A 25,954-nucleotide genomic window follows, 5' to 3' on the forward strand; every position below is an offset into this window, starting at 1 on the left:
GAACTGATGCTGAATTAAGAGCAGTGACTGATTTTGTGCTGTTCCATTGTAAAGGTAATACATGGCCTGCTCACAAACATAAAGGTTTCTGGCGAAGTGCTGCTGAATTTGTGCAAACTAGATCAGGTCAAAGCACATGCAGAACCGGTAGGTAATGTAATATTTTGTTAATAAATCACATGTTGCTTTATTACCACATGCATGCCAATTTCAAGTAGTTGGGGGCTTGTCTAAGAAGTACAAGGCACCAAAAGAGGCTGTATATTGTGAACGAGATTCTACATCTGTGAATGAGCCCATGGGTAGCATGCCAAATTCAGCTGTATCTGATAAAGATGATGAAAACCCACCCACATTAAATTTTGTTGATTTGTTTAACAAGCTGTCGGAGGATAGCCAACTACAAACACTGTCAAGGCTTTACTCTTCATATTTGTTATCTTCCCGTGATCTGCCAGTTCCTGAGGATTTCCTGTGCCATGTAGCAAATGCTATGTTACTGCTAAGGAAAAATAAACGCACAAATGTTTTGTATAACTTGGTTAAAGGAATGGGGACAATGAGGGAGATAACACTGATTCAAGATTTCCTATTAAACGTATGCCAATGGATTTGGTTGAATATGCTGTAAACTTTTTTGCTAGTGATGACTTACGAGAGGTAATATTTTTATGGCATTGAAACTGTCATAATCTCATTTCACCAGATATCTTGTCCTCCCGATTATCGATCATGGCAGTAAAGCATGTACTGCCAATTTGGACAGAAGTGGGCAAAATTACACCAGGGACCCATGTGGAGTGTAGTGTTTTCTGGACAAATTCCTGAAGGAGCAGAACAAAATTCACATAGTCGAAGTACTATGAAGATAAAAAGTTGAGCTGAATTGCATAATTTACTATTATGTTATAGGCCTTGGTTAACATACCAGCCCTGTCGGATAGAACAATACACCATGACATTGCATCAAGCAACATACATTTGAATGCATAAATCCAAGTATGTTCCCAGGTTTCTAATTTATACATTTCATCGACTGTGATTGTAACGTTTTAGATAGCCATTCTTGATGAAGCTGCCAAGTCAAACCGAGACACATGGTGGTGGCTGAAAGCTGATGGGTGTGACATTACCAAGGGTCTTAAAGAATCGGTCAAACAACAGTGGAGTGGTGATATAGATTTAAATGATGGCTGCTTGCAACACAGTTTGATGATTATTAGAAACGATTAGAGGAGGCTGAAAAGGTTGGTCTGCAAAAGGATAGAGCTGGGGAAGATCTGAATTGCATCTTGCAAAATCTAGTGAAGGACTTGGATTTCATTTTTTCAGGTACACACACCCACAACACACACGCATACACAAATATATAGTAGTATTATGGATTTTTTCAGAATTGAAAAAGTCGAATGGTACCTACTCAGAGAAGTTGCAGTCCAATAAGTACAGTGAAAAAGACCTGATTAATTTGAGCTGGAAGATTAAGGAACTTGGAGACTTGAATGAGATGGGAAGATCTTTGCATACAGAAGTAAATTCATTGTCTAGCAGGTTGGAAGCAGGTTAGTACTTATGGGAGCAAGAAAACATTCCTAGGCAGTTGACAAGCATTCGAAAGATGCTAAGTTCCTTTATCAAAGGAATAACACTTCACCAGCGTACAGCAGCGACACATGTTTTGGTTTTCATGATTAGTCATGAGGGACGAAGAAAGAAACCATATGCAATACCTGTTTAGTTTGTCCCGTACAAGGGTCTATCTGATTTGAAAGTCCATGAACTATCCAACAAAATCATAGAGGAGATGACTAAGAGGAAGATGAAAGTAGCAGGTGAAATACAGTATGGGTATCTATGGCAAGTTTTAGTTAATTGAATAGGATTTACTACAGATGGCGAGTGGAATCCCCTACGAAGTAAAGGGAATACTCGTCCACTGTCTGTGTTTCAAATTCTTAGTGATGCCAGAAGAAAGTACTCACGTACAAAACTACAGACAACGATCGGAATGTTGAGTCCATTGTGTAAGTAAACTAAAATTATTCAGTGCATCATTGCACTGATTTAAAATAAGGTAGTGCTAATGGAGTTGTAACAGCATGTGTTCGTAACAGCATGTGCTCGTAACGACGCTGTGCATAGCGTTCTACTCAACCAAATTTATGGATGGGTTACAGCAGGTGCAACACTAGATGATGTAATTGAACGTCTCAGATTAAAGACAGTACCTACTGGTTATAGCATTCATAACTTGACACGAGATATATACAACTTAAAATTCTGTATATTTGAAATAGTCTGCTGATACAGGTAAAGATGAAACACAGGTAGACAAGCTGAGATCCATTTTGGCCCAACTAGAATATAAGCACCAAATAGATCTATGGCACTCCAAAGGTGTTCCTTTCAAGGATCACCTATATGTTCCGGAGGTGCATCCGATCACGGGACTTCAGTTTTGTGAACGAGAGGATGAAGCTGACATCTTGAAGGTACACATTAATTTTGGTTTAACAGCTAAGCAATTCTAGTGTACTACAGTAGCTAGGATTGTCTACAAACAATGAATTCCATATACATCATCTTCAGAATTAGTAGCCCTGTGTTGGGATACTGGATACATTTTTTTATTGTTATCATGTAGCGCATTGGACATAGTCTTAGAATTGGAGGACATGCTGACGTTGAGTTGGAAAGATTTGAGGAAGCCTCACGTGACCCATCTGCTGGGCTGACATACACCGCTCTATCAGGAGTCCGTAAACAGTCTGAGAGGATGTAGAGGGACTGTTCAACAAGTCTTTAATAAAATGGATGGAAGATAAAGGATACAGTGTGGAGGCCAAGCATCTTAGGGTTGTATGCAATTGGAGACGTGCCTGTGATGAAAGAGAGCTTACAAGGGTGCAACGTAGCAAGTGGAACAACAATTTTCTAGACTACTTACTTGGTAATTTAATGCCTTGGCACAAAGAAGATCATCTTAGAGATTTCAGTTTGCTGGAAGTTAACAGGTAATGTATGCAGCTTGGTATGCTCTTGGTGAAGTTTTTCTGGTGTTTTAGAAGCATTGCAGGAGTGAGAGGGTTCAGTAGGGAGACAATAATTGCACTTGCTGCTAATGTTGTATCTCGCGAGTGGAGGTGTGAATATCTTGCTGCAAAATAAATTAATGAACCACCCGAACACCCCAGGGCAAGCACGACTGATGACGTGGAGTGTTTCTTTAGTGTAATGCGAGATAGTGTGGGAAAAGACTTACAATAAAAGAGGTGAATCTTAATTTACAGTCACACTCTGTATACAAACTTATGCTATAGGTTCAGTTTGGCTGGAGAAGACTTGTTCCCAAAAGGATTGACCCAGAATTGCCTTTTTTTTTTACTACACGTCTTCTTGCAGTTGCTATTATGAAGGAGAGATGCCTAATTTTGACACTAAAGGAAACAAAAACTGCAAGCTCAAGCGTATTCCTCAGTATGAATTGCTTGGATCTAACAGTAGTGTTACACTTTCTGTCCGTAAATCTGCTTCAATCCGAACCTCATTTCACAATGTACCAGTTGAGCTACCACCACCACCACCAGGTACAACTTATCGGTTATCAGATGAACATTCATATTTCACACAACAAAAGAAATAATTACTATTGCTATTGACTAGCACTACTGCTTTGTACAACAGTTATGGACCATGTTCCATTTAATGTAATAGAAATCCCAGCATACAATCCTGGAGTTTTATATAGTTTGAATTTTATCCAGTCAAAATAAACCTTAAGAATTTTATTATGGTCCATAGCACGATAGACATCAGGGAGAGCTCGCGACTCAATATATCCAGTCCTTATCAGCCTTGCACATAAATGCAATGGAATGGGAATCAATATTATTGCTGGACTCCTTTTGAAGCTTAACGGGAACTGTGTGACCATCCTTTATTTTCTGCTTAGCCAAACCCAGTAACTCTTGATAACGGTGTTCTTTTGTTACCCCTATGCACTTGAACACCACTGAATGAGTGATATTGGGAATATCACTGAGATCATCTTCGTCACTTAGATTTTCTGATTCATGATCCTCAACAAAATGCTCTGATTCAGCTTTATTTGTGACTGGGCTTGGGAAAACAAGGCATCAGGGCACAAACTACACTCCATCACTCTGTAGGTCATATCTCAGTACTGGAACAGAATAATTGTATTCTGTAGCTTGCATCATATGCCAATTAAGTGCTTGCTAAGAGCGGAAAATTGCATTACCATAGCATAATGGTATAAAAAGTTATGACTGATGAAAGTTTGAAGAAGTAGGCAAAAATCATTTTCCCACATGCCCTATTTTCGCAGGTCCAGTCACAGTTGATTCTTCACAACTACCATCAATCCACTCCCAGTCCCACATCACAAAAACGTTGATGCCTCTGAACAGTGAGTATGGGGAGACATCAATGGCTTTATCAAATTCTTCTCCCTATAAAATTACAATCAGTGCTCAATTTTATACAGAGATTGTTCTCACATACATACACTATGTTAACAATGCATAGTTTACTATGGTACTATCACATACTTCAATTAAAAGGGCATTATCTAAGCTGACGGGGAGCCGGGCGACTGCAGGGAAAGGGTAATTTAACACTGGGATCGATGTCGCGGGCAAAACCATCAAAATCGTGTATAGTACCATCATCCTGATCTTCCCAACGAAATTTCACTTCCCTTAACACAGGTTTAAACACAGGAAAGTTGGGAACAACGTATTGAAATGACTTTCCCTTCATGAGCACTTCAACGTACGCATATTGCGCCATTTTGGTATGCCAACTATTCAATTAAAGGGATTATTTTTGGTAGCACTTATGTCGTGTCCAACCTCCTCTGTGTATGAGGGTTCCCACAATGTAACTTTGTGTAAATGTACAAATGCTCCCCCTACTAGTATGGATTCAAGTGATAAAAAGTAGTGAAACAAGAGATAAATGATGGTATTACAGCATACACCCTTTTCACATGGACTTATAAAGTGAGGTTATCTAACCCAGGACTGGTGATAATTAAGTTTGGCATTATCAATGATGTTATAAGTATGGCCTCATTAAGTTCAAAAATAATGTTATTCATTGCTGCAAATAGATTCATAACCTACTGTAGTATATTCTTGAAGTGAAACATGCTTTACTTTGCTACTGTACTTGGCTTTACTCTGGCTGCGAAGAAGGCAAGCTAAAGCAATTTTAGCAAGAGAAGTTACAAGAAGGGTACGGGTAGGCAGTTTTTGCTTATGCAACAGGATGAGCAAGCAGGATTTATGTCATTTTTATTAAGTCGCATGGAAAGAGCATGTTTAAACCAAAGGAAGATTTGGATTAAACCTAGGATTCATTCATTTTTTCCAGATATAGCTAAGAACTGGACTGATCATGAATGGAAGCAAAACTTTTGAGTTGCTAGACATACCTTTAATTTTCTATGCCAAATATTGCTCACTCACCTTGAGAAAAGCAATGTGGTGAGGGAATCATTACCAGTTGATATAAAGATAGGCATTGCTCTGTGGAGGCTTGGTGGAATATCGGACAATTAGCCACTTGTTTGGAGTTGGAGTGTCTACAGTATGTGTAATAGTACATGAATTCAGTCAAGTTATAGTAGAACAGCTTTCATCCCAGTATATAACTATTCCATTCAGACAAGATTTAAGGAGAATTGTGGATGACTTTGAATTAAAGTGGAATTTTCCACAATGCGTAGGAGCAATAGATGGAACACATTTGCCTATTGTTTCTCCTAAAGAAAATGCCCTGGACTACTATAATAGGATAGGATATCACTCAGTAATTCTACAGGCCTTGGTTGATCATGAGTACACGTTTCTTGATGTCTATGTTGGTTGGCCAGGCAGTGTCCATGATGCTAGAGTGCTAGCCAATTCAGGCTTATATGGAAAATCTGAAAATCACACTGCTGCCAAGTTGGACTAAAAATATAAATGGTGTAAGTATTCCTTTGGTTATGCTTGGCGATCCTGCTTACCCACTAAAAAATTGGCTTTTAAAACCATTCTCAGACACTGGGCTATCGAGGAAGCAGAAAACTTTCAATTATCATTTAAGTCGTGCACGTGTTGTTGTAGGAAATGCTTTTGGTAGACTGAAAGAAGGCGTTCACTGATGAAGCGCAATGACTGTGACATCAGAAAGATACCTATCTTAGTTACAGCTTGTTGCATTTTGCATAATTTGTGTGAAGTAAAACAATGGAGATCATTGTGACCAAGAATGGCTAGATACTGAAGACAGTTCAGTGAATGTACTACCTCAGATTTCCTTGGCAGATGTCCCTGGGCTATCTGCATCAGCCACTTCCATAAGAGAAGCATTATGTAATTATTTGAAAGGAATCCTATATAAGTTCTCTTAACACCTTGTGTTCATAATACATACTATAATATTGTGTTAATTGTACATACAATTAATGCAGCATTTGATAGATGTACATACAATAAAAATATATTAATTGTCATTGTAATGTTCATCTTCATTCACTGGGTTGATGTGGTGGCATCATTCCACACATTGCTGATGGATCAGCAGGTGGTGAATAGTAATTATAAGGCATTGGTGGTACTGGTTAAGTTGTGGAGGATCATCATGGTAAACATGTCTTTCATAAAATTTAAAAAACGCTCATCTTTCTGTTCTTCTCTGTTGCATCTCTCTTCTTCCCATTTCATCCTTTTCTCCATAAAGCTTTTCTTGCTTGCCTCCTGTGATTCTAAAAACTTATCCATCATCATTATTTTTTTGTTAGATCTTTCAACTTTATCTAATTTAGAAGGCTTACGCTTCTTTGAGTCTCGATCTTTGCTGGTCTGTTGTTTATCAGAAGTAACTGATTGACTTGTACCTTGTTTGGAGTCATGGCGATTATCCCTTGGTCCAGCCCTTTTGTGTGTTCACTTGGCTTAGTCCCTCTTGTGTGTTTACTTGGCTTAGTCCCTCTTGTGTGGCCACTTGGCTTAGTCCCTCTTGTGTTACTGCTTGGCTTAGTCCCTCTTGTGTGGCCGCTTGGCTTAGTCCCTCTTGTGTGGCCACTCGGCTTAGTCCCTCTTGTGTGGCCACTCGGCTTAGTCCCTCTTGTGTACCTAGCCACTCTTGTGCACCTGGTTGGCTAAGCCCCTCTTGTGTGCCCGGTTGGCTTAGTCCTTCTTGTGTGCCCAGTTGTGTGTCTAGTCCCTCTTGTGTCAATTGGCTCTGTGTAGTTTGTTCTTCATCTGGTACTTGTGTTGCATCATCAGTCTCAAGTCCTATTTGATTGTCAGGGATATTCACAAATCTTGAATCCTCTGCTAATATGGAAGGGCTGCCTACCGGTTGTTGCATACTAGTATCTAGTAGTGATGGAGGGTTGACTATATATAGCACTGCGTCTCATTACACGATGCATATCCATAAACCATTTAAAATTGACATGTATATTTTCTCCCTCTAGGCTATCATCAGAATCAAATCCTACTCCTCTTTTTCTTAGTTTGTCTACTGTTTCCTTGTATTTCTTTTTAAATGCTTTAATTTTTTCCCTACACTGCTTCACATCACGATCATACCCTCTTTTTACCATTTCCTCTGCAATCGCAGTAAAAGCCACCATATTTCTGACAGCACCACATAGTTGGCGTTGAATTGTATCTTCTCCCCATATATCCAGTAGGGAAGCTATTTCTTCATCATTCCACACTTTTCCACATTCCATTAGGTTGTCTTTTTACTCAAATATCTTGCAATGCTAATAAGTGCGTTGGAAAGTTTTGCTGTATTTATACTAAATGATTATGTGCTTACAATAACATAAAAGGTTGAATAGTTACCAAAAGAGGGTTGTTTATCAGTTATCTTAACATCTACATTAATTTTGGCTATTTCTCTGTATTAATGTCTACAAAACTATTTGCACTATCAAACTTGCAATTGTGTTGATTACCAGATTGTATTGGTCATTGTTTTGTTCAACAACTAAACTATCAAACATGAACTATGTACTGATTACCAAATTGTGGTGGTAAATTTTATGTTCACTATCTACACAGGGGCGGATCCAGACTTTTAAAAAGGGGGGTTCCACTTTTAAATTGCAACTTTAGCCTAGCTGTATAAGTTGAAGACAAAAAAAAAAAAAAGGTCATCACCTGCTCACAATAGCTGCCACCTCACCAACTATATTTCCTTCTTTATTTATAACTAGATATATAGCTTGCTACACTGCTCCTGAAAAGACTACTGTGACTGCTCTATTAGAGTATCTCGATTTGATTGCTCTATTACTAGAGTATCTCGAGTGAGAGAGGCTTTTCAAAAGGGGGGTTCCATGGAACCCTTGGAACCCCCCCTGGATCCGCCCCTGCTACACATTACCAAGCATGATTCAATGTGCTGATTAGCTAGCTACCATATAATTTTACATCTGTTTTGTTCACTATCTAAACCACCAAACATGAAACGATTTTATTGTTCTGTGTACTTATTACCAGTAGTTACCTGAATGTGTACAGTGACACAGCTTACCAGATTACAAAAAAAAGTGATCTGTGTACATGTATACCAAGACACACGGTAGTGTGTCGTGCTGCCCAAGAAGCCGGCGCGCAACACCCGTGAGTATATTGACAGGAAGAAACTGAGAAAACGCAATTTTCACACCTCCGTAGCTCTGTGCTTCCTTGATGAAACACGACGATGTTTGCTGTGGACATGCCCTCCAACTTCAGCACTCCACATTTCAAATTTGAACGAACTCGCTTCACGCGTTCCCGAGATATGCGACTTCAAAAATTGGCTTAGTTTCTTGGTTTTTTTTCTTATTTTTCTTCCTCTTGTCGCACACCTACAAAAACTGCTATAAAACGCGAACGCCATATCCGGTTGCCTTGAAATTAGGCACACAGAAGGGGGGGTATAAAGGCGCATCTCGGTACCAACTTTGGCTGGAATACGATAGACAAGCAAAGAGTTATGAGCGATTATAAGTGCCATTAGGGCCGGTATAATATTAAAATTATATTATAAAAAAAAAAAATTTAAAAATTATGAGAGATTGTTCACGAAAAATAACACCAATATGTTGTCACGCCTACAGGGTAAACCGCGTGTGGGAAGAAGCTGAAAATCAGTGGGTGAATAGGTTAACTATTGAACCTCAAACCTTTTGTGGTTTGAAAGAAATCGAGCTAAAAACCAGGAAGATACAACGAAAAAAACCAACACTGTGTAACAATTACGCAATCGAGATTAGCTAATAAAAAAAAAAACGACTGCTTTCCACGCCTACCAGATAAACCGCTTGGGGTAATGCTTTGAAAATCGTTGTACAGATGGAGTAATCATATTAGAAAGGCTCATCAATGGTGTAGAAGAATCAGACTTAAAGCCACGGAGTTATAACACGAAATCCAACTTGGTGCAGCAAGTGCGAGATCGAGATACTCTAATAGAGCAGTCATCCTAATAGAGCAGTCACCCTGAAGAGAATTCAAGAGATCAACTAGAAACAAGCAACCTGTATAGAGATCAGCTACACACAAGTCACCCTGTAGAGAGATCAGCTAGAAGAAGTTACCTTGTAGGGAGTTCATGCAACTATGGAAAGAGATAGTTCGGCTAGAAGAAATCACCTTAGAGAGTTCAGCTACAAACTAGTGACCCTGTAGAGACATCAGCTAGAAAAGTTACCTTGTAGAGAGTTCAGCTACGAAGAATCCATTCTGTAAAGAGCTCAGCTGCAAACAAATCACCTGTACAGAATACAGCTACAAACAAATCACCCTGTAGAGAGATCAGCTAGAAGAAATTACTATGTAGATAGTTCAGCTACAAATAAATCACCCTGTAGAAAGATCAGTTAGAAGAAGTTACCTTGTAGAGAGTTCAGCTAAATGCAAAGAAACCATTTTGTAAAGAGTTCAGCTGCAAACAAATCACCTGTACAGAATTCAGCGACGAACAAATCACCCTGTAGAGAGATCAGCTAGAAGAAGTTACCTTGTAGATAGTTCAGCTACAAACAAATATCCCTGTAGAGAGATCAGAAGAAATTACCTTGTAGAGAGTTCAGCTACAAAGAAACCACCATGTAGAGAGTTCAGCTGCAAAGAAATCACCCTGTATAAAATTCTGCCACAAACAAATTGCCCTGTAGAAAGATCAGTTAGAAGAAGTTACCTTTTAGAGAGTTCAGCTACAAAGAAACCATTCTGTAAAGAGCTCAGCTACAAACAAATCACCTGTACAGAATTCAGCTACAAACAAATCACCCTGCAGAGATCAGCTAGAAGAAGTTACCTTGTAGATCGTTCAGCTACAAACAATTCACCCTGTAGAGAGAGCATCTAGAAGAAGTCACCTTGTAGAGTGTTCAGTTACAAAGAAACAACCATGGAGATTTCTGTAATCAATAGGTAGGTTAATGGTAAAAATTTTAATAATGACAATTCAGGTGAATTTTTGTGCCGCTTGGTTTTTGGCACAAAATTCACCTGAATTGTCGTTATTAAAATTTTTACCATTAACCTACCATCACAGCCATTTCTTGGCCGCCACCTTGGATTTCACATCTTTTTTCACCATAGCCTTTTTGAGGGCCGCACACTTTTTTTACAGCTTAGCAGTTTTGGATTAGATAATATTATAGCTACTCAACATACCAGCTGTTAACTTCAACTGCAACCCACTTTTGAACCCATAAACTGAGCTTAACCTGAGTTCAACCCTACTTCTTTGTAGGGTTATGACTTGTGGGTTCAACCTGGTCATGGTGGTCATATGAACGTGTTAACCCGGGTTGAATGTGGGTTGGTGTAAAGTGACCATATGGAAGGGGTAATAGTGTAGTGGAAATTCCCTATTTTGGCATTTTATAACAATTATTTTGTCCAATGCCAAAGTAGTAGGCCTGAGCCTAATATGTTCAAAATTTTACCTATCATTCTTTCCAGAATTTCCCACAAATTTCTCCTATTATTCTTTTTTATTCTTGTGTCTAGCCTGTTATTCCATAATAATGCTCATTTAGTTTGTTGTAGCTATAGTCGCTTAGTTCTCAAGATGCTGATACAAGAATTAAGTAGTTTTACCAGAATTAACTAATAGCTAGCCATAAATGAATCATTCAACTTTACACATAGTTGTTATAGCCATTACAACAGGCTTAAAATGGCTATTGGGAGTAATAACTAAACAGTTTTCAATTATCAGTGTATTAAAGCTGTAGCTATAACTACATGCTAAGTTTAGTGGATAATGATATCAATATGTGACCGGATTTCACATAACAAGGCTTCCACACACACAAAATCAAACTTACGATTTTACCAGAAATGGATTGCTGGTCTAATACACTATCATATTTCACACTGTACTTCCTTCAGCACTGACAAGTCTGGTTTCTGTAGCAGCTTTCTTCCGACCCTGTCAAAGCCACGAGTGTGAGATTGGCACCATTAAATGGCCATGGCTCTGTGATAATGGTGTGTAGTGAGCTGGGACTTCACAGAGAGCTCGCCAATAGTGTTCTCGGTCAATTTGGAGTAATCTGAGTGCCATGGAGGGCCATGGAGAGCCCAAACTTGGCCTCTGGATTCCAATCGTCTTCTTACTTCATTTTATACCCGTATATTAAGAGCACCGTCCACCCCCACCCTCCCACCCTATTAGTACCGCCTGTGATATTATTACCCGCTCGAAAAAAGCTGCTCAAAACAGGGCAAATTTTGGGTATCAGAAATGTATACACCCACTCAGTGATAGCTAGTGAACAGATGAACAATTGGTGCAAATTTTGTTTGCACAGCTGTAGGCACTGGGAAGTTATTACACAATGATTCCTTAAAATCGCCATATCTCCTAACAAAGCTTTATGCGTCGAAGCCTTGTTTTGTCAAATTCAGTCACATATTATGTTTGTTGAAAGACTTAAAGAAGTACACTAGTATAAGATGTACAAGTTTCAGAATTGCAGGTAATCCTGCAGTTAAATCCCTTATGCTGTCTGCAGATTGTTAACATGAAATGATCTGACTACTCTATTAGAGTATTGGAGCATTTTATTAGAGAATATCGATCTTTTAGAGGCTCTTCAGCCCCTTTCAGCCAGCACTTGTATAATAACGCCAGCTATCTATCATTTTTAGTAGCTTAGTTCATACTTCTAGCTAATCAAGAAGAGGCAAGCTCCTTAATTCCACTGATTATTCCCATGGACGTCCAATAATTCTAAAATTATCCTGTAACCACCCTATTACTCCAGAATTATTCTCACGAAATTGGTGACCTATTATTCTCAAAATTATGCCAGCATATTAGGTGCAGGCCTACAAAATAGGGATTTTCCCACAGAGTTACACTGTAATACCATCATTCATTTTCTAGTTTCACTATTTTTATCTCTTGGGTTCTACTTCATTTTCAAATTAATAATTTTTGCTATTCTAGTTTTTGGGATTATTTTCTACCTGTATTATGGTGACTGCTGTAAGAATATCTATACCAAATAAGCCAGGCTGTGAAAAAGGCAGCTGCCCCCACCTCTTAAAAAGCCAGGGTGAAAAAAGATGTGAAATCAAAGTTGGTGGTTAAGAAAATGATTGTGATGGTAGGTTAATTGCAAAAAAATTTGCAACGACAATCCATGTGAATTTGTGTTGTTTCACCAATGGTTTGGCACCAAATTCACCTGAATTGTCATTATTTTTTTCCATTAACACAGCAATTTCTTGGTTGCCAACTTTTATATTGCATCTATTTAGGGCTGCACCGATTCCACTTTTTACCGATACTTCAAATACCAAGTACTCAGCTGGGAAGTATCTGCAAGTACAAGTACCGATACCAAGTACCTTAAAGTAGCTACTTCATAGTGCACACATTTATTATAATTATATTGCATTTCATGGTACGTATTCTTGTACATGTTTTCAGTATGGTTCATATTTATAATGAAGTAGCCAATCAGATTCACAAAGAAGGAAGTCACTGAAATGCAAACCAGTGGATATTCCAGTATTCTTCTGGAGAAGTGTAGATAATAATATCATAATGGTGCTTACAAAAAAAAAAAAACCACTGAAAGTCACTTTTACCTGATTGCTCTATTAGAGTTATTGACTGTTCTATTAGAGTATATCAATCTTTTTCTCAGTAAAGTGTTTTCACACGTAGGTTTCAGCATAGATCAGTAATGTTGCTGGTAGCTATTGGTGTTATACTTGATGCTTTTAGGCGTCCACTGTGCTAGTAAAATAAGCAAGTACAAACGAACGTTATTTTATTCTCGCATGTGATAAAGAATCGGTATTTGCAACAATATAATGGCCGATTCCGATACTTCATGAAAACAGCAGTATCGGCCCGATAACGATACTGATACTAGAATCGGTGCAGCCCTATATCTATTTAAACCAGGTGTATGCTTGAAGGCCGGCTGTGAGTGCACGCCTAGTTTAATGATATGTATCCAAAAAGTGTGTTTGTGTGTATGTATGTATGATGGCACCCATGTGAGCAAAACATCATTTACTAAAAACAGCCTTTACATGAGAAATAAAAGCCTTATAGAACCTGTATTAAACTTCGGGCAGGTAAGCTTTGGTTTAAAAGCGGTTAATATGAGCCGATTTGAAATGTGGGTGAAACACATTTATAAGCAAGGCATAAATGCAATATGTAAATGACAGACATCACCAGAATAATAGGTGCATTACTGGTATTATTTTAGAAAATCATTTCCATACATGTAACACTAAAAAGTCACACTAAAGGCCTTCACCAGTGGGCATAAACTACAACCCATCACACAACGGGTCATGTCACAGTACTGGAAAAAATGTTTGCATTCTGTCACTTGCACTATAGTAGTACATGGCAGATTTTTTATAGCCATAGCTTGACAACATAAAAGTTAATCATTAACACCTATATAGAAAAGATATGCACTACAACAGCTACATTGGTATAATAAAAGTCTAGTGGAAAGGATACATATTATATACTTGTTAATCACTAGTATATTTATAAGTCTTCACAGAAAATTGACACACTGTGTCACCACACATAGCTGGGAATTTGACTTCACTGTTAACATTATTACTCTGATCTTGCTGTTCTGGTTCTTTCCAAATCCTTCTGTTTTCATTATCACCAGAATATGCCTTCCTGCACATAGAAGCACATGTTAACACTAATCATTATCTAGTATCAAAAAAATGAATGAAAGTTACATACATTACCAGAATACTATCTATTCCATAATATTAAACTACTGTGAAATATTGTGATTGTTAACATTATTTGCTTTAAAAAAAAACAATACAAAATTTCTTACCTAAAATTAAAAAAAAAATAGAGATATTCTAAATAAATCAGTCATTTGCATAAACATATGAAAATAATATAAAGGCATACGGTAATGTGTCATGCGGCCAAGAAAGCTAACATGCCTTGTGCACACTGTGAGTATATTGAAAAGAAGAAAGAAAAAAGCCTTTTCCATGCGTGCATAGCTCCATGGGCTCTTCTTCAAAACACACCATTTTTACATTATAGCTGTCCATTAGGTAGAGTAGGCCACACAGCAAATTTGATTAAATTTGCAGCAGCCATTTGTGAAATAAAGTTTCAATTCAATTTCTTTGTTATTATTGCTGGACAGGGGCTTTGATTTCTTTTCATACACCTTGCAAAAATTGTTATAAAATATAAACATGTTATTTGATTGCCTCAAACTTTGGCAATAGCACCATCGCTTCGCTCATGCACCATGACACAGGGCCTTTCAGATTTCTAAATTCTGTAAAACCCTGTGTTTTTTTTTTTTGTCTAACTATTATGAATAGCGTAACCTAAAGGTGAAGAAGAAACCAAAGCTGCACCTGATTCTAACACTTATACTACTAAACACGTCCCCTAAAATCAAATGCTTGGGGCAACCACTAAACGCATGCTCTAAAGTTGAATACTGGAGCATACCAATCCTAACATACAAATAGTTACTTGATACACATGTAGATGGATGACTGTCAGTTATTATTTTTGTGTTGTCTGTGAAAAAACCTTTTGGGCCAGTAACCACTTCCTATAAAATAAACAGGGAAGCAGTAAAACCCGGAATACGGAATAACAGAATAAGCGAAAGTTACATTCTTAAAATGTTACTATTATTTATACTGTCTAAAGCATTTATATAATACTCACTTTGTAGTAATTCGACAGAGAATGCAATCATGATGGCAGACAACACTTGGGTGATCCTCAGTGAAATCATTAAATAAAATGAGCACAAAATTAAACCACTCTAGAATAACCTAACTAATTGGGGTGCTTTAATTATGCTGGAATAATTTTCAGCATAATTCCAGAAATCATTATTCTAGCATTATGCTAGCATTTTGAAAGAATTATTAAAGAATTGATGAATGAATGATCGATATACTCTAATAGAACAGTCAACAAATCGAGATACTCTAAAAGAACAGTCACCTATGTTTACTCCAATAAAGCAATCAATCCTATTTTTTGCATACTGCTCTGTAGAACAATCAAATATCTCGTTTATGTGCATTAATAAAAAACCATAGAATTTTAAATAAACGGTCAATTCTACATTTCAATTTATTGGAATAAGTTTGGGAAGAATGCAAATGTTTTGGAGCATGATACAAGCTTTTTCTAGGAAATTCTGAATAGAATAATGCAAAGAATCATGAGCATAATTACCTCAGCCCTACTAACTAAGCTAAACTACTTTTAAATACACTTTGCTACACAATCGCTACAACACTATTATAAGTTCTTTCTGCTACAGTTGTTTATACTAGCCATCACACACGAGTAACTGCCCGGATTTATTAGAATCATACTGCATAAGGTGACGGGAGCAAAACACAGCACTTAACCCTTCGAATTTATATTAAACTTGTTTGGTGATGGATAACTAAGGAGGAAGTTTAGCTAAAAGTAGATTGTTTCAGAGCAGATTTCTTGAAGATGGAGTGTTTTTCCACTAATAAATTTGGGCAGTTACTCGTGTGTGATGGCTGGTATAAGCAACTGTAGCAGAAAGAACTTATAGTGCTGTAGCAATTGTGTAGTAAAGTGTATTAGAAAGTAGTTTAGCATAGTTAGGCTATTCTAGAGTGGTTAGTAGGGACCCGCCGATTATGCTGGCATAATTATGAGCATAATAGGTGTCTGAAAGCATTGAGCATAATGCTAGCATAATAGGTATGATATTTGTGTAATAGTATGAATTCTTGCTTATCAAAATAGCTATCACAAAAAGATCGATATAGTCTAATAGAACAGTCAGTAACTCTAATAGAACAATCATATAACTGACTGTTCTATTAGAGTATATCGATCTTTTCTGTGATACACATTTTGACAAGTAAGTTTGTGCTTCAGCCACTTATTACTTATCCATAAATTGGAAATTATTACTAGAGCATGAGAACTGAGGCATAAATAATTGGGCATAATTTGAGCATAATAGGTAAGTATTGAGCATATATTTAAGCATAATAGGTAAATTTTTGAGCAGTGCAGCATAGCATAATAGGTAAAATTATGAGCATAATCGGCGGGTCCCTAGTGGTTAGTTTTGTGCTTGTCTATTTAAGATCGCCCTGAGGATTGCCTTAGTGTTGTCTGCCATCGTAATTGCATTCTCAGTGGAATTGCTACGAGGTGGGTATTAAAATGCTATAGACAGTATAAATAATAGTAAAATGTTAAGAATGTAACTTTCGCTTATTCCATTTTTCCTCTGTTTCGTTATTCCATATTCTGGGTTTTACCGCTTCCCAAGTAAACATTTGCAATTACATAGGTCTACGAATAAGAGTATTACACTGGATTGGAAGTACTACATTGGTATAGAACATCCTATGAATGTTCTATTACAAGCCCTCTATAAATGTGCACTCTATTAGAGTATTAAAATAATAACTCCAAATATTGAAGTAAATCATGCAATTAAAGTTGTAGGTATGAGATGCTTACAAAGGATGTGACTAAATTATATGCACGATTCCTGAGAGCGCAGTGCTGAATAGAGCATACATTTAGTCATATCACGAGTACGTAATAACGTTAACTGGTATATTCTACACCCCAGTAGATGAAATGATTATAGATAGCAATTTATAGTGAAACAGTATCTGCATCAGTAGAAATCCTTGATGGATTCAGACATTTTAGACTTCCTAGCAGTCAATGCATGCACACCTATTCATAATTACTGAGTTATCCACGAAGGAGACAAGAATTCATCGAAAATCTATTTACTAATTTTGGTAATAATAATTGTGAATGGGCCTGTGAAAATAGGGCATGTGGGTACATGATTTTGCCCACTTTTTCAAGCTTTCATCACTCCATAACTTTTTGTACCATTATGCTATGGCAATGCAATTTCAGTTCTTAGCATGCATTAAATTGGCTTTATACTGCAAGTTTCAGAATGTAAATATTCTGTTCCAGCACTGAGATATGACCTGTTACATGATGGAGTGTAGTTTTTGCCCACATGCCCTCTTTTCAGTGGTCTGGTCACAACTGTTGGTCAATTTAAGAGCTTGTTATTGGAGACTTGTTTACCATTTAGATAAGGATTTCATGGAATGTGTGAAGTTACACCATATATTATGGTAAGCGTAGTCACAAAGTATGGTATATCACTTATACAGTGGAACCTGTCTATCATGGTCACCTTGGGACCAGATGTATCTGGCCTTTCTATACAGGTGGCTGTTATAGAGAAAACCTGCATAAAGTGGTCTACAGCATTTTAGTGGCTATGACCATTATAAATGAGTAATTATTGTTAAGAGGCTCGCGCCAACCGCAATAGAGTATAATTTTACTAGTCTTTATACAGAAAGGGCAAGGTGAGCTTGTTATGAATGTTGGTTATAGCTATTGAATACATTTAAGTAATGAGGCCTGATAGTTTGTACAGCATTCATTGAAAGGCAGGAAGTGTGATGATTGCGCATTAATTGAAATGGTACCATGGTGTCAGACTATTGGCTTAACAAACCACCATGAAAGGAAGCGACCGCTATACGAAGGACAAAGTTATACATACAGTGATTCATAGGCGAATTCTTGGTTGGCTGTTATATGCGTTATACAGGTGACCGCTTAATGCAGACCACAATACATACATTGTATGGGAAAATATTTGAGACCTCGTGACCGTGGCTGTTATGCAAAGGTGACTGCTTAATCCAGGTGACCGTAACACAGGTCCACTGTATGTCACAGTTTTCCATGGTATCAAGATACATGGTAGTGTATCGTGTGGCCCAAGAAGTCAGTGCACAACACCCGTGAGTATATTGACAGGAAGAAAGAAAATGCAATATTCACATCTCCGTAGCTCTGTGCTGCCTTGATGAAACAAGACGACTTTTGCTATGGACATGCCCGCCAATTTCAGTAATCCACATACCAAATTTAAGCAAATCACTTCATCAGATGTGAGTAATGTACGTGGAGGTGTTTTCCACACAATTATTTCCTACTCTGAGTTACAAGCAGTTAGTTTGCAAGGAAAATTATCACACTGAAGTGTTACTAATGTTAGACAGCAATGCTTGAGGTTGAATGTGTAATTGACAGTAGTTTTGACTTCTGTCCCTGTAGTAACTATAAATGGACTGCAACACAAGGCATTGAGGTAAATTTATGTATCAACTAAACCCATCAATTTTAACTGTAATTATTATATTTAATTATTAAGATTTTATTAGTTGGGTTACATAAGCAAGCTGTGATATCATAATTATTTGATTTCAATCTGATGTATTGGTTTAGTAAATCAGTTGCAATTAGCCTAAAACTATGAATCAATGAATAACATAAACGTTGTTCTATTTGGGGAATTTTAAATAACCAATGGAGCAACTTGTTATGAAGTAATGAACATTGACTGACGTTTTACAATAACATATTCTTTGTCTTATTTGCCTTATTGATAAAATATGAGCTCTAATTTATATAGTTGTTTTGTACACACCTGTGTTATGTCACTCACATTATAACACTTGGTGTGGCACTTAACTGATGTGGTCATTTGCACTGTAAACACATTCACTACTTTAGTTGTATATAGTTAATAAAGTTAAGTACTTTAGTGTACTAAAACACCATAGTGAGCTTGCGTTTCGGTCTGTGTTTGATTGTGTACCTATAGCCAAAGCTATCTGTGTGTTCATGTTGAAACCAAAATGATTACAGTTGGCCTCAGTAATGCCTTATCATTGTTCTCACTTATGTCATTCACAATATAAATCAGCATGGTCCCATGTAAATGTACTTGTGATGCATTTATGCAGTTTCCCACACTTGTAGGTCAGTTACCCAATAGGAAATTCCTATGACATGCATATGGGTACTTGTGATTTGCCTGAAATATACACACTCACGCTTGGGCCTAGTGGCCCTTGTGCTCATGCATTTATTTCAGACAAATCACCTTTTCCCTTGTTACAACCATTACATGTAATACAAAGTGTTATCACTATGTAGTCAAACTTTGTACTATAATGTTTTGCACAGTATTGCAGTATATGTGGATAATTTATTCACTCTACAAGGCTACCTGTTCTAGTAGTGGAGAACAGACAATATCTAACAAGGAATCCAGTGAAGCCATGATCAGACATAATTGAAATACCCAAGTTTATATACTCATATCATCATTGGGATCATATGGAAAAGACAGGATCTGAAGTGTTTCATTCAATGGATTCTAACTGTAGCTTGGGTAGTGATGAACTCAATAGAGCAGTTCACCCAGTATAAGTGATGACGGTGGTAGCTCACACAACAGTTAGTGCTAACCGATCTCTTTTTAGCCAACAAACTGGACCTATTCTTAAACAGCTAGCGGTTTAGTATCTCATCGTATCAGCTCCTTTAGTGAAGCTTTAGCTATGTACTAGTGAAAACAAGTGATGGACCAAGTTTTTCTGTCCAGGAAAGCATGTCTCTATCAAAATATTATAGCTCTGTAAAGTTACCTGATGAACCAGAAGAAGCATTGTTACAGAGCAATAGTTCTCACAAAGATATTGATTATGATTATTCACTACCAGCTACTGCAGGGTTTGCAACATGTAGTCAGGCCACAGGTAAACTGTCATTTCTTTTCAAGAAAATTGTACCCACAAAGAATCAATCAAGTGCCTCTTCTTTGGGCATCATTTCAAAGTCTCAGATGTCATTAAGCTATGGACACAGAGGACACACAGGATACAGTGGACACAGGCGACACACAGGACACAGTGGACACACAGGACACAGATGACACACAGGATACAGTGGACACACAGGACACAGATGACACACAGGATACAGTGGACACACAGGACACAGTGGACACACAGGACACAGATGACACACAGGATACAGTGGACACACAGGACACAGATGACACACAGGATACAGTGGACACACAGGACACAGATGACACACAGGATACAGTGGACACACAGGACACAGGTGACACACAGGATACAGTGGACACACAGGACACAGGTGACACACAGGATACAGTGGACACACAGGACACAGGTGACACACAGGATACAGTGGACACACAGGACACAGGTGACACACAGGATACAGTGGACACACAGGACACAGGTGACACACAGGACACAGTGGACACACAGGACACAGTGGACACACAGGACACAGGTGACACACAGGATACAATGGACACACAGGACACAGGTGACACACAGGACACAGTGGACACACAGGACACAGTGGACACACAGGACACAGTGGACACACAGGACACAGTGGACACACAGGACACAGGTGGCACACAGGATACAGTAGACATACAGGACACAGGTGACACTCAGGACATCAAGCGTTCCCAAGATATGCGACTTCAAAAATTGCCTTAATTTTTTTCTTCTTACTTTTCTTCCCCTTTTTGCACACTTACAAAAACTGCCATAAAATGCTAACACTATATCCAATTTCCTTGAAATTTGGCACACAGAATCCTGTAGAGAGATCACCTTGAAGAAGTTACCTTGTAGAGAGCTCAGATGCAAACAAATCGCCCTGTAGAGAGTTCAGCTGCAAACAAATCACCCTGTAGAAAGTTCAGCAACAAACAATTCAGAGATCAGCTGGAAGAAGTTACCTTGTAGAGAATTCAGCTACAAAGAAATCATCATGTAGAGAGTTCAGCTGCAAACAAATCACCCTGTAGAGAATTCATCTACAAACAAATTGCCCTATAAAGAGGTCAGCTAGAAGAAGTTACATTGTAGAGAGTTCAGCTAGAAAGAAACCATCATGTAGAGAGTTCATCTGTAAACAAATCACCTGTAGAGAGTTCAGCTACAAACAAATCACCCTGTATAGAGATCAGCTAGAAGAAGTTACCTTGTAGAGAGCTCAACTACAAACAATTCATCCTATAGAGAGACCAGCTAAAAGAAGTTATCTTGTAGAGAGTTCAGCTACAAACAAATCAGCCTTAAGAGAGATCATTTAGAAGAAGTCACCTAGTAGAGAGTTCAGTTACAAAGAAACCACCATGTAGAGAGTTTGGCTGCAAACAAATCACCCTGTACAGAGTTCAGCTAGAAAAAATTCACCCTGTATAGAGATCTTTTAGAAACAAGTAATCCTTAGAGAGATCAGCTAGACGAAGGTATCTTGTACAGAGCTCAGCTGTAAACAAACCACCCTGTAGAGAGTTTAGTTGCAAACAAATCACTGTAGAGAGATCAGCTAGAAGAAGTTACCTTGTAGAGAGTTCAACTACAAACAATTCACCCTATAGAGAGATCAGCTAAAAGAAGTTACCTTGTAGAGAGTTAAGCTACAAACAAATCAGCCTTAAGAGAGATCAGTTAGAAGAAGTCACCTAGTAGAGAGTTCAGTTACAAAGAAACCACCATGTAGAGAGTTCAGCTGCAAACAAATCACCCTGTAGAGAATTCAGCTATAAACAAATCACCCTGTAGAGAGTTCAGCTACACACAAATCACCTTGTAGAGAGTTCAGCTAGAAACAAGTCATCCATCAGCCAGAAGGATCATCTTGTAGAGAGTTCAACTACAGAAAAATCACCCTGCAGATAGCTAAGCTAGAAACGAGTCATCCTGTAGAGAGAACAGCTAGAAGGATCACCTTGAAGAAAGTTCAGTTACAAACACATCACCCTGCAGATAGTTCAACTACGAACAAGTCACCCTGTAGAGACATCAGCTAGAAACCATCAACCTGTAGAGAGTTCAGCTACAAAAACAAATCACCCTTTAGAGAGATAAGTCAGACAAAGCAACACTGTAGAGAGATAAGATTGAAACAAATCACCCTGTGGAGAGTTCAGCTACAAAGAAACCACCCTGTAGAGGGTTCAGCTACTGTGTAAACAAGTTACCCTATAGAGAGATCAGCTAGAAAAAAGGAAAGATCAGCTAGAAACAAGTCACCCTGTAGAGAGATCAGCTAAAAATAAATCACCTTGTAGAGAGTTCAGCTACAAACAAAATCACCCCATAGAGAGTTTAGTTACAAACAAATCACCCTGCAGAAAGTTCATCTACAAACAGATAACCCTGCAGAGAGTTCAGCTAGAAACAAGTCACCTTGTAGAGGGAATCCTGAAGAGAGTTTATCTACTAGCAAATCACCCTGTAGAGACTTCAGTTACATTTCAAGTCACCCAGTAAAGAGATCAGCTGCAAAAAAAGTTATCCGTAGACATGTAATCAATATTTGTGACCGGGCCTGCGAAAACAGGGCATGTGGGCACAAACTACACCCTATCACTCTACAGCTCATATCTCAGTGCTGGAAACATATATTTCCATTCTGTAACTTGCATTATGATGCCAATTAAATACTTACTAAGAGCAGAAAATTGCAATGTCATAGCATAATGGTACAAAATGTTATGTGTGATGAAAGTGTGAAAAAGTAGATAAAAATCATGTGCCCACATGCCCTATTATCGCAGGCCCGGTCACATTTGTATATATATATTTTAATATTTATTTATATATATATATATATATATATATGTAACACTTTCACACTTCAGATCAAAGGAGCTGCCCGGGCTACATTTTGTATGTAGCTCAGCTAGCCGGGTTACATACGAAATGTAGCCGGGCTACAACTGGGTACTGATTATATAGACATAGATGCTGAAATCGATTGTGGGGATCGAATAGTACTCACGTGATTAGGATTCACAACTTGGATTTCGCCATGAAAACCACACAGACGAAGAGCGTTTTGTTATCCTTGCCATCCTAAGAGTAGAAAAATGTTGGGTTAAGGTGAAAACTAGAGCAAGCCACTAATGTTCGACCATCATTGGTTTGGATGCAATTTTTTCTTTAAACCCGCAAAGAAAATTTCTGCTCTTGCTATGCCTATGGAGAGGTCTAGGCCATAAACTCTTGCATGCAAAATTTCAGACCTGCAGCTTTCTTCGTTATCGGTTGAGTGGCACTGCTTGTAATACTTGAAGCTGATCAAGTCTTTCTGTACTTGATATGAAAGAGCAACTCTTATACTCTCGTAATATATGCAGATGTTTGACTTAGTCCTTATTGGCTGTAAATTACAAAGCTGCAAAATCACCTCTGTCGTGCAATCTTAAATTCGGCCACACGTGAAGCTCATGCAAATCAAATAGTTACCTATATTGGATTCAAAGCTATTTTTATGAACATGGAGAGCATCAGCTACCATTCAATAGTAAATAGATACATGCATAATGACCGCACCTTGAGTTTTGCCTGAATAACTACATTGCATTTACGCTTCTCTGAAAGTAGCAACCTAGCTACTGCACCCAGCATACATAATCCAAATTCACTTAAATCGGGTTTTGACTAACCCATTATGCCTTAAAAATGTCAAACATTTCTCTCCAAAATGTCCAGGACATTGGCCAGATCGAAACACTCTAATAGAACAGTCACCTATTATACAATTGGAGCAGTCAGAAAATCTGAGAGCCACTCCCAGTTCCTATCAGAAGTGGAGTATCTGGGTCACTGTATCACTCCAGATGGCCTCAAACCATCACCTTCCAAAGTTGAAGCCATTGTTGCTGCCCCACCTCCAACAGATGTTTCACAACTTAAAGCCTTCTTGGGTCTTATGAATTATTACAGCAGATTTTTGACCAATTTGGCTTCTACCCTAGCCCCTCTGTACAAGTTGTTACATAAGCATGCTCACTGGATGTGGAAGACTGAACATGAGTTAGTGTTCCAGAAGATCAAAGACCAGTTAAAGTCTGATGCTGTATTGATGCACTTTGACCCTCCAAAGCCTCTGATTTTGGCTTGTGATGCCTATCCTTATGGAGTAGGAGCAGTCTTGTCGCATAGACTAACTAATGATGTGGAACGCCCAATTGCCTTTGCATCTCGCACTCTGGCACCCGCTGAAGTCAAGTATGCTCAGTTAGACAAGGAAGGGTTAGCAATTATGTTTGGCTTAAAGAAATTTCATCATTATCTTCATGGCAAACATTTTATTGTATACACTGACCACAAACCCTTAACACACATCTTTAATCCAGCTAGAGCTATTCCTGTGATGGCATCTGCACGCATACAGCGCTGGGCCCTAACAATTGGTGCTTATGACTATGAAATTCAGTTCAAACCAGGTCCACAGCAAGCCCATGCTGATGCTTGCAGTTGCTTACCATTGCCAGAGGTACCATCCACTGTACCAGCTCCAGGAGACACTATCTTGTTAATGAATCATTTTAATTCTACTCCAGTAACAGCTGCACAGATTAGTCGGTGGACCCAATGCTCCCCTCTGTTGGCAACAGTTACACAGTATGTCTTACATGGATGGCCATCGAAGCCAGATAATGACGATCAGTGACCTTACTTCAACTGTAGGCAAGAACTGAGTGTTGATGACAATTGTCTTTTATGAAGAACTCGTGTTGTCATACCCCTAAAAGCCCGCAATCTGTTATTGGATGAAATACATGTTGGACATCCGGGCATTGAGTGAATGAAGCGACTAGCAAGAAGTTACCTGTGGTGGCCTGGCCTGGACACAGAGATTGAATCCAAAGTGAAGTCATGTGTAGCTTGTCAGAGTAACAGAAAGATGCCAGCCACAGCCCCTTTACATCCATGGGAATGGCCACACAGGCCATGGTCAAGGGTTCACATTGATTACGCCGGTCCTTTCCTTGGCCAAATGTTTTTACTCATTGTTGACAGTCATTCCAAATGGATAGAAGTTCATGTCACGTCATCCTCAACCGCTGCTGTTACTATTGATAAATTACAAACAACCTTTGCAACATTAGGACTACCAGAAGTCCTTGTCTCAGATAATGAATCAGCTTTCTGCAGTGATGAATTCCAAGTGTTTTTGAAGACCAATGGCATTAAACATGTCCTTACTCCTCCCTACCACCCTGCTTCAAACGGGTTGGTGGAACGATACGTACAGATATTCAAAGATGGTCTCAAAAAGATCACAGGAGGTTCCATTGAATCTAGAGTGGCAAGATTTTGGGCTGAGCATCCAAGGGTACAGTGGGCTGAGCATCCACAGCAAAAAGTGGCACATGATCAACATGCCAAACACCCTAGCTTTGATGAAGGTTCCTCAGTTTTTGTGTATAATTTTCATGGTACATTGGCTTCCTGCTATTGTCATTAAGCAGACAGGATCAATTACTTTTCTAGTAGAACTGGAAGACAAACGTCAAGTTCGGAGGCATCAAGACCATATCCGCTATAGAGCCAGTACAGACAATACTGTTATCGTGGACAATCAATCTTTGGATGACATTGATGACTTTCTTCCAATTTTGCCATGTGTTAATGATCCTGTGGATGCTCAGCCCACTGTACCCTTGCATCGATCACAT

General features: G+C 38.4%; 1 protein-coding gene across 3 annotated transcripts in view; it reads right to left on the reverse strand.

Annotated features, from left to right (window-relative positions):
* Nucleotides 1-13,963: 13,963 nt before the first annotated feature.
* LOC136247508 (uncharacterized) overlaps nt 13,964-25,954 on the reverse strand; it is a 161,725-nt gene continuing 149,734 nt past the window's right edge. For all 3 annotated transcript variants that reach the window (XM_066039231.1, XM_066039230.1, XM_066039232.1), the window contains one exon: nt 13,964-14,202. In XM_066039231.1, coding sequence (XP_065895303.1) covers nt 14,043-14,202 — 160 coding nt within the window. In that variant the 3' untranslated portion in view covers nt 13,964-14,042. The remainder of the gene's footprint in view (nt 14,203-25,954) is intronic.

The sequence above is a fragment of the Dysidea avara genome, chromosome 2 (genome assembly GCF_963678975.1).
Source record: "Dysidea avara chromosome 2, odDysAvar1.4, whole genome shotgun sequence".
In the NCBI taxonomy this organism is placed as follows: domain Eukaryota; kingdom Metazoa; phylum Porifera; class Demospongiae; order Dictyoceratida; family Dysideidae; genus Dysidea; species Dysidea avara.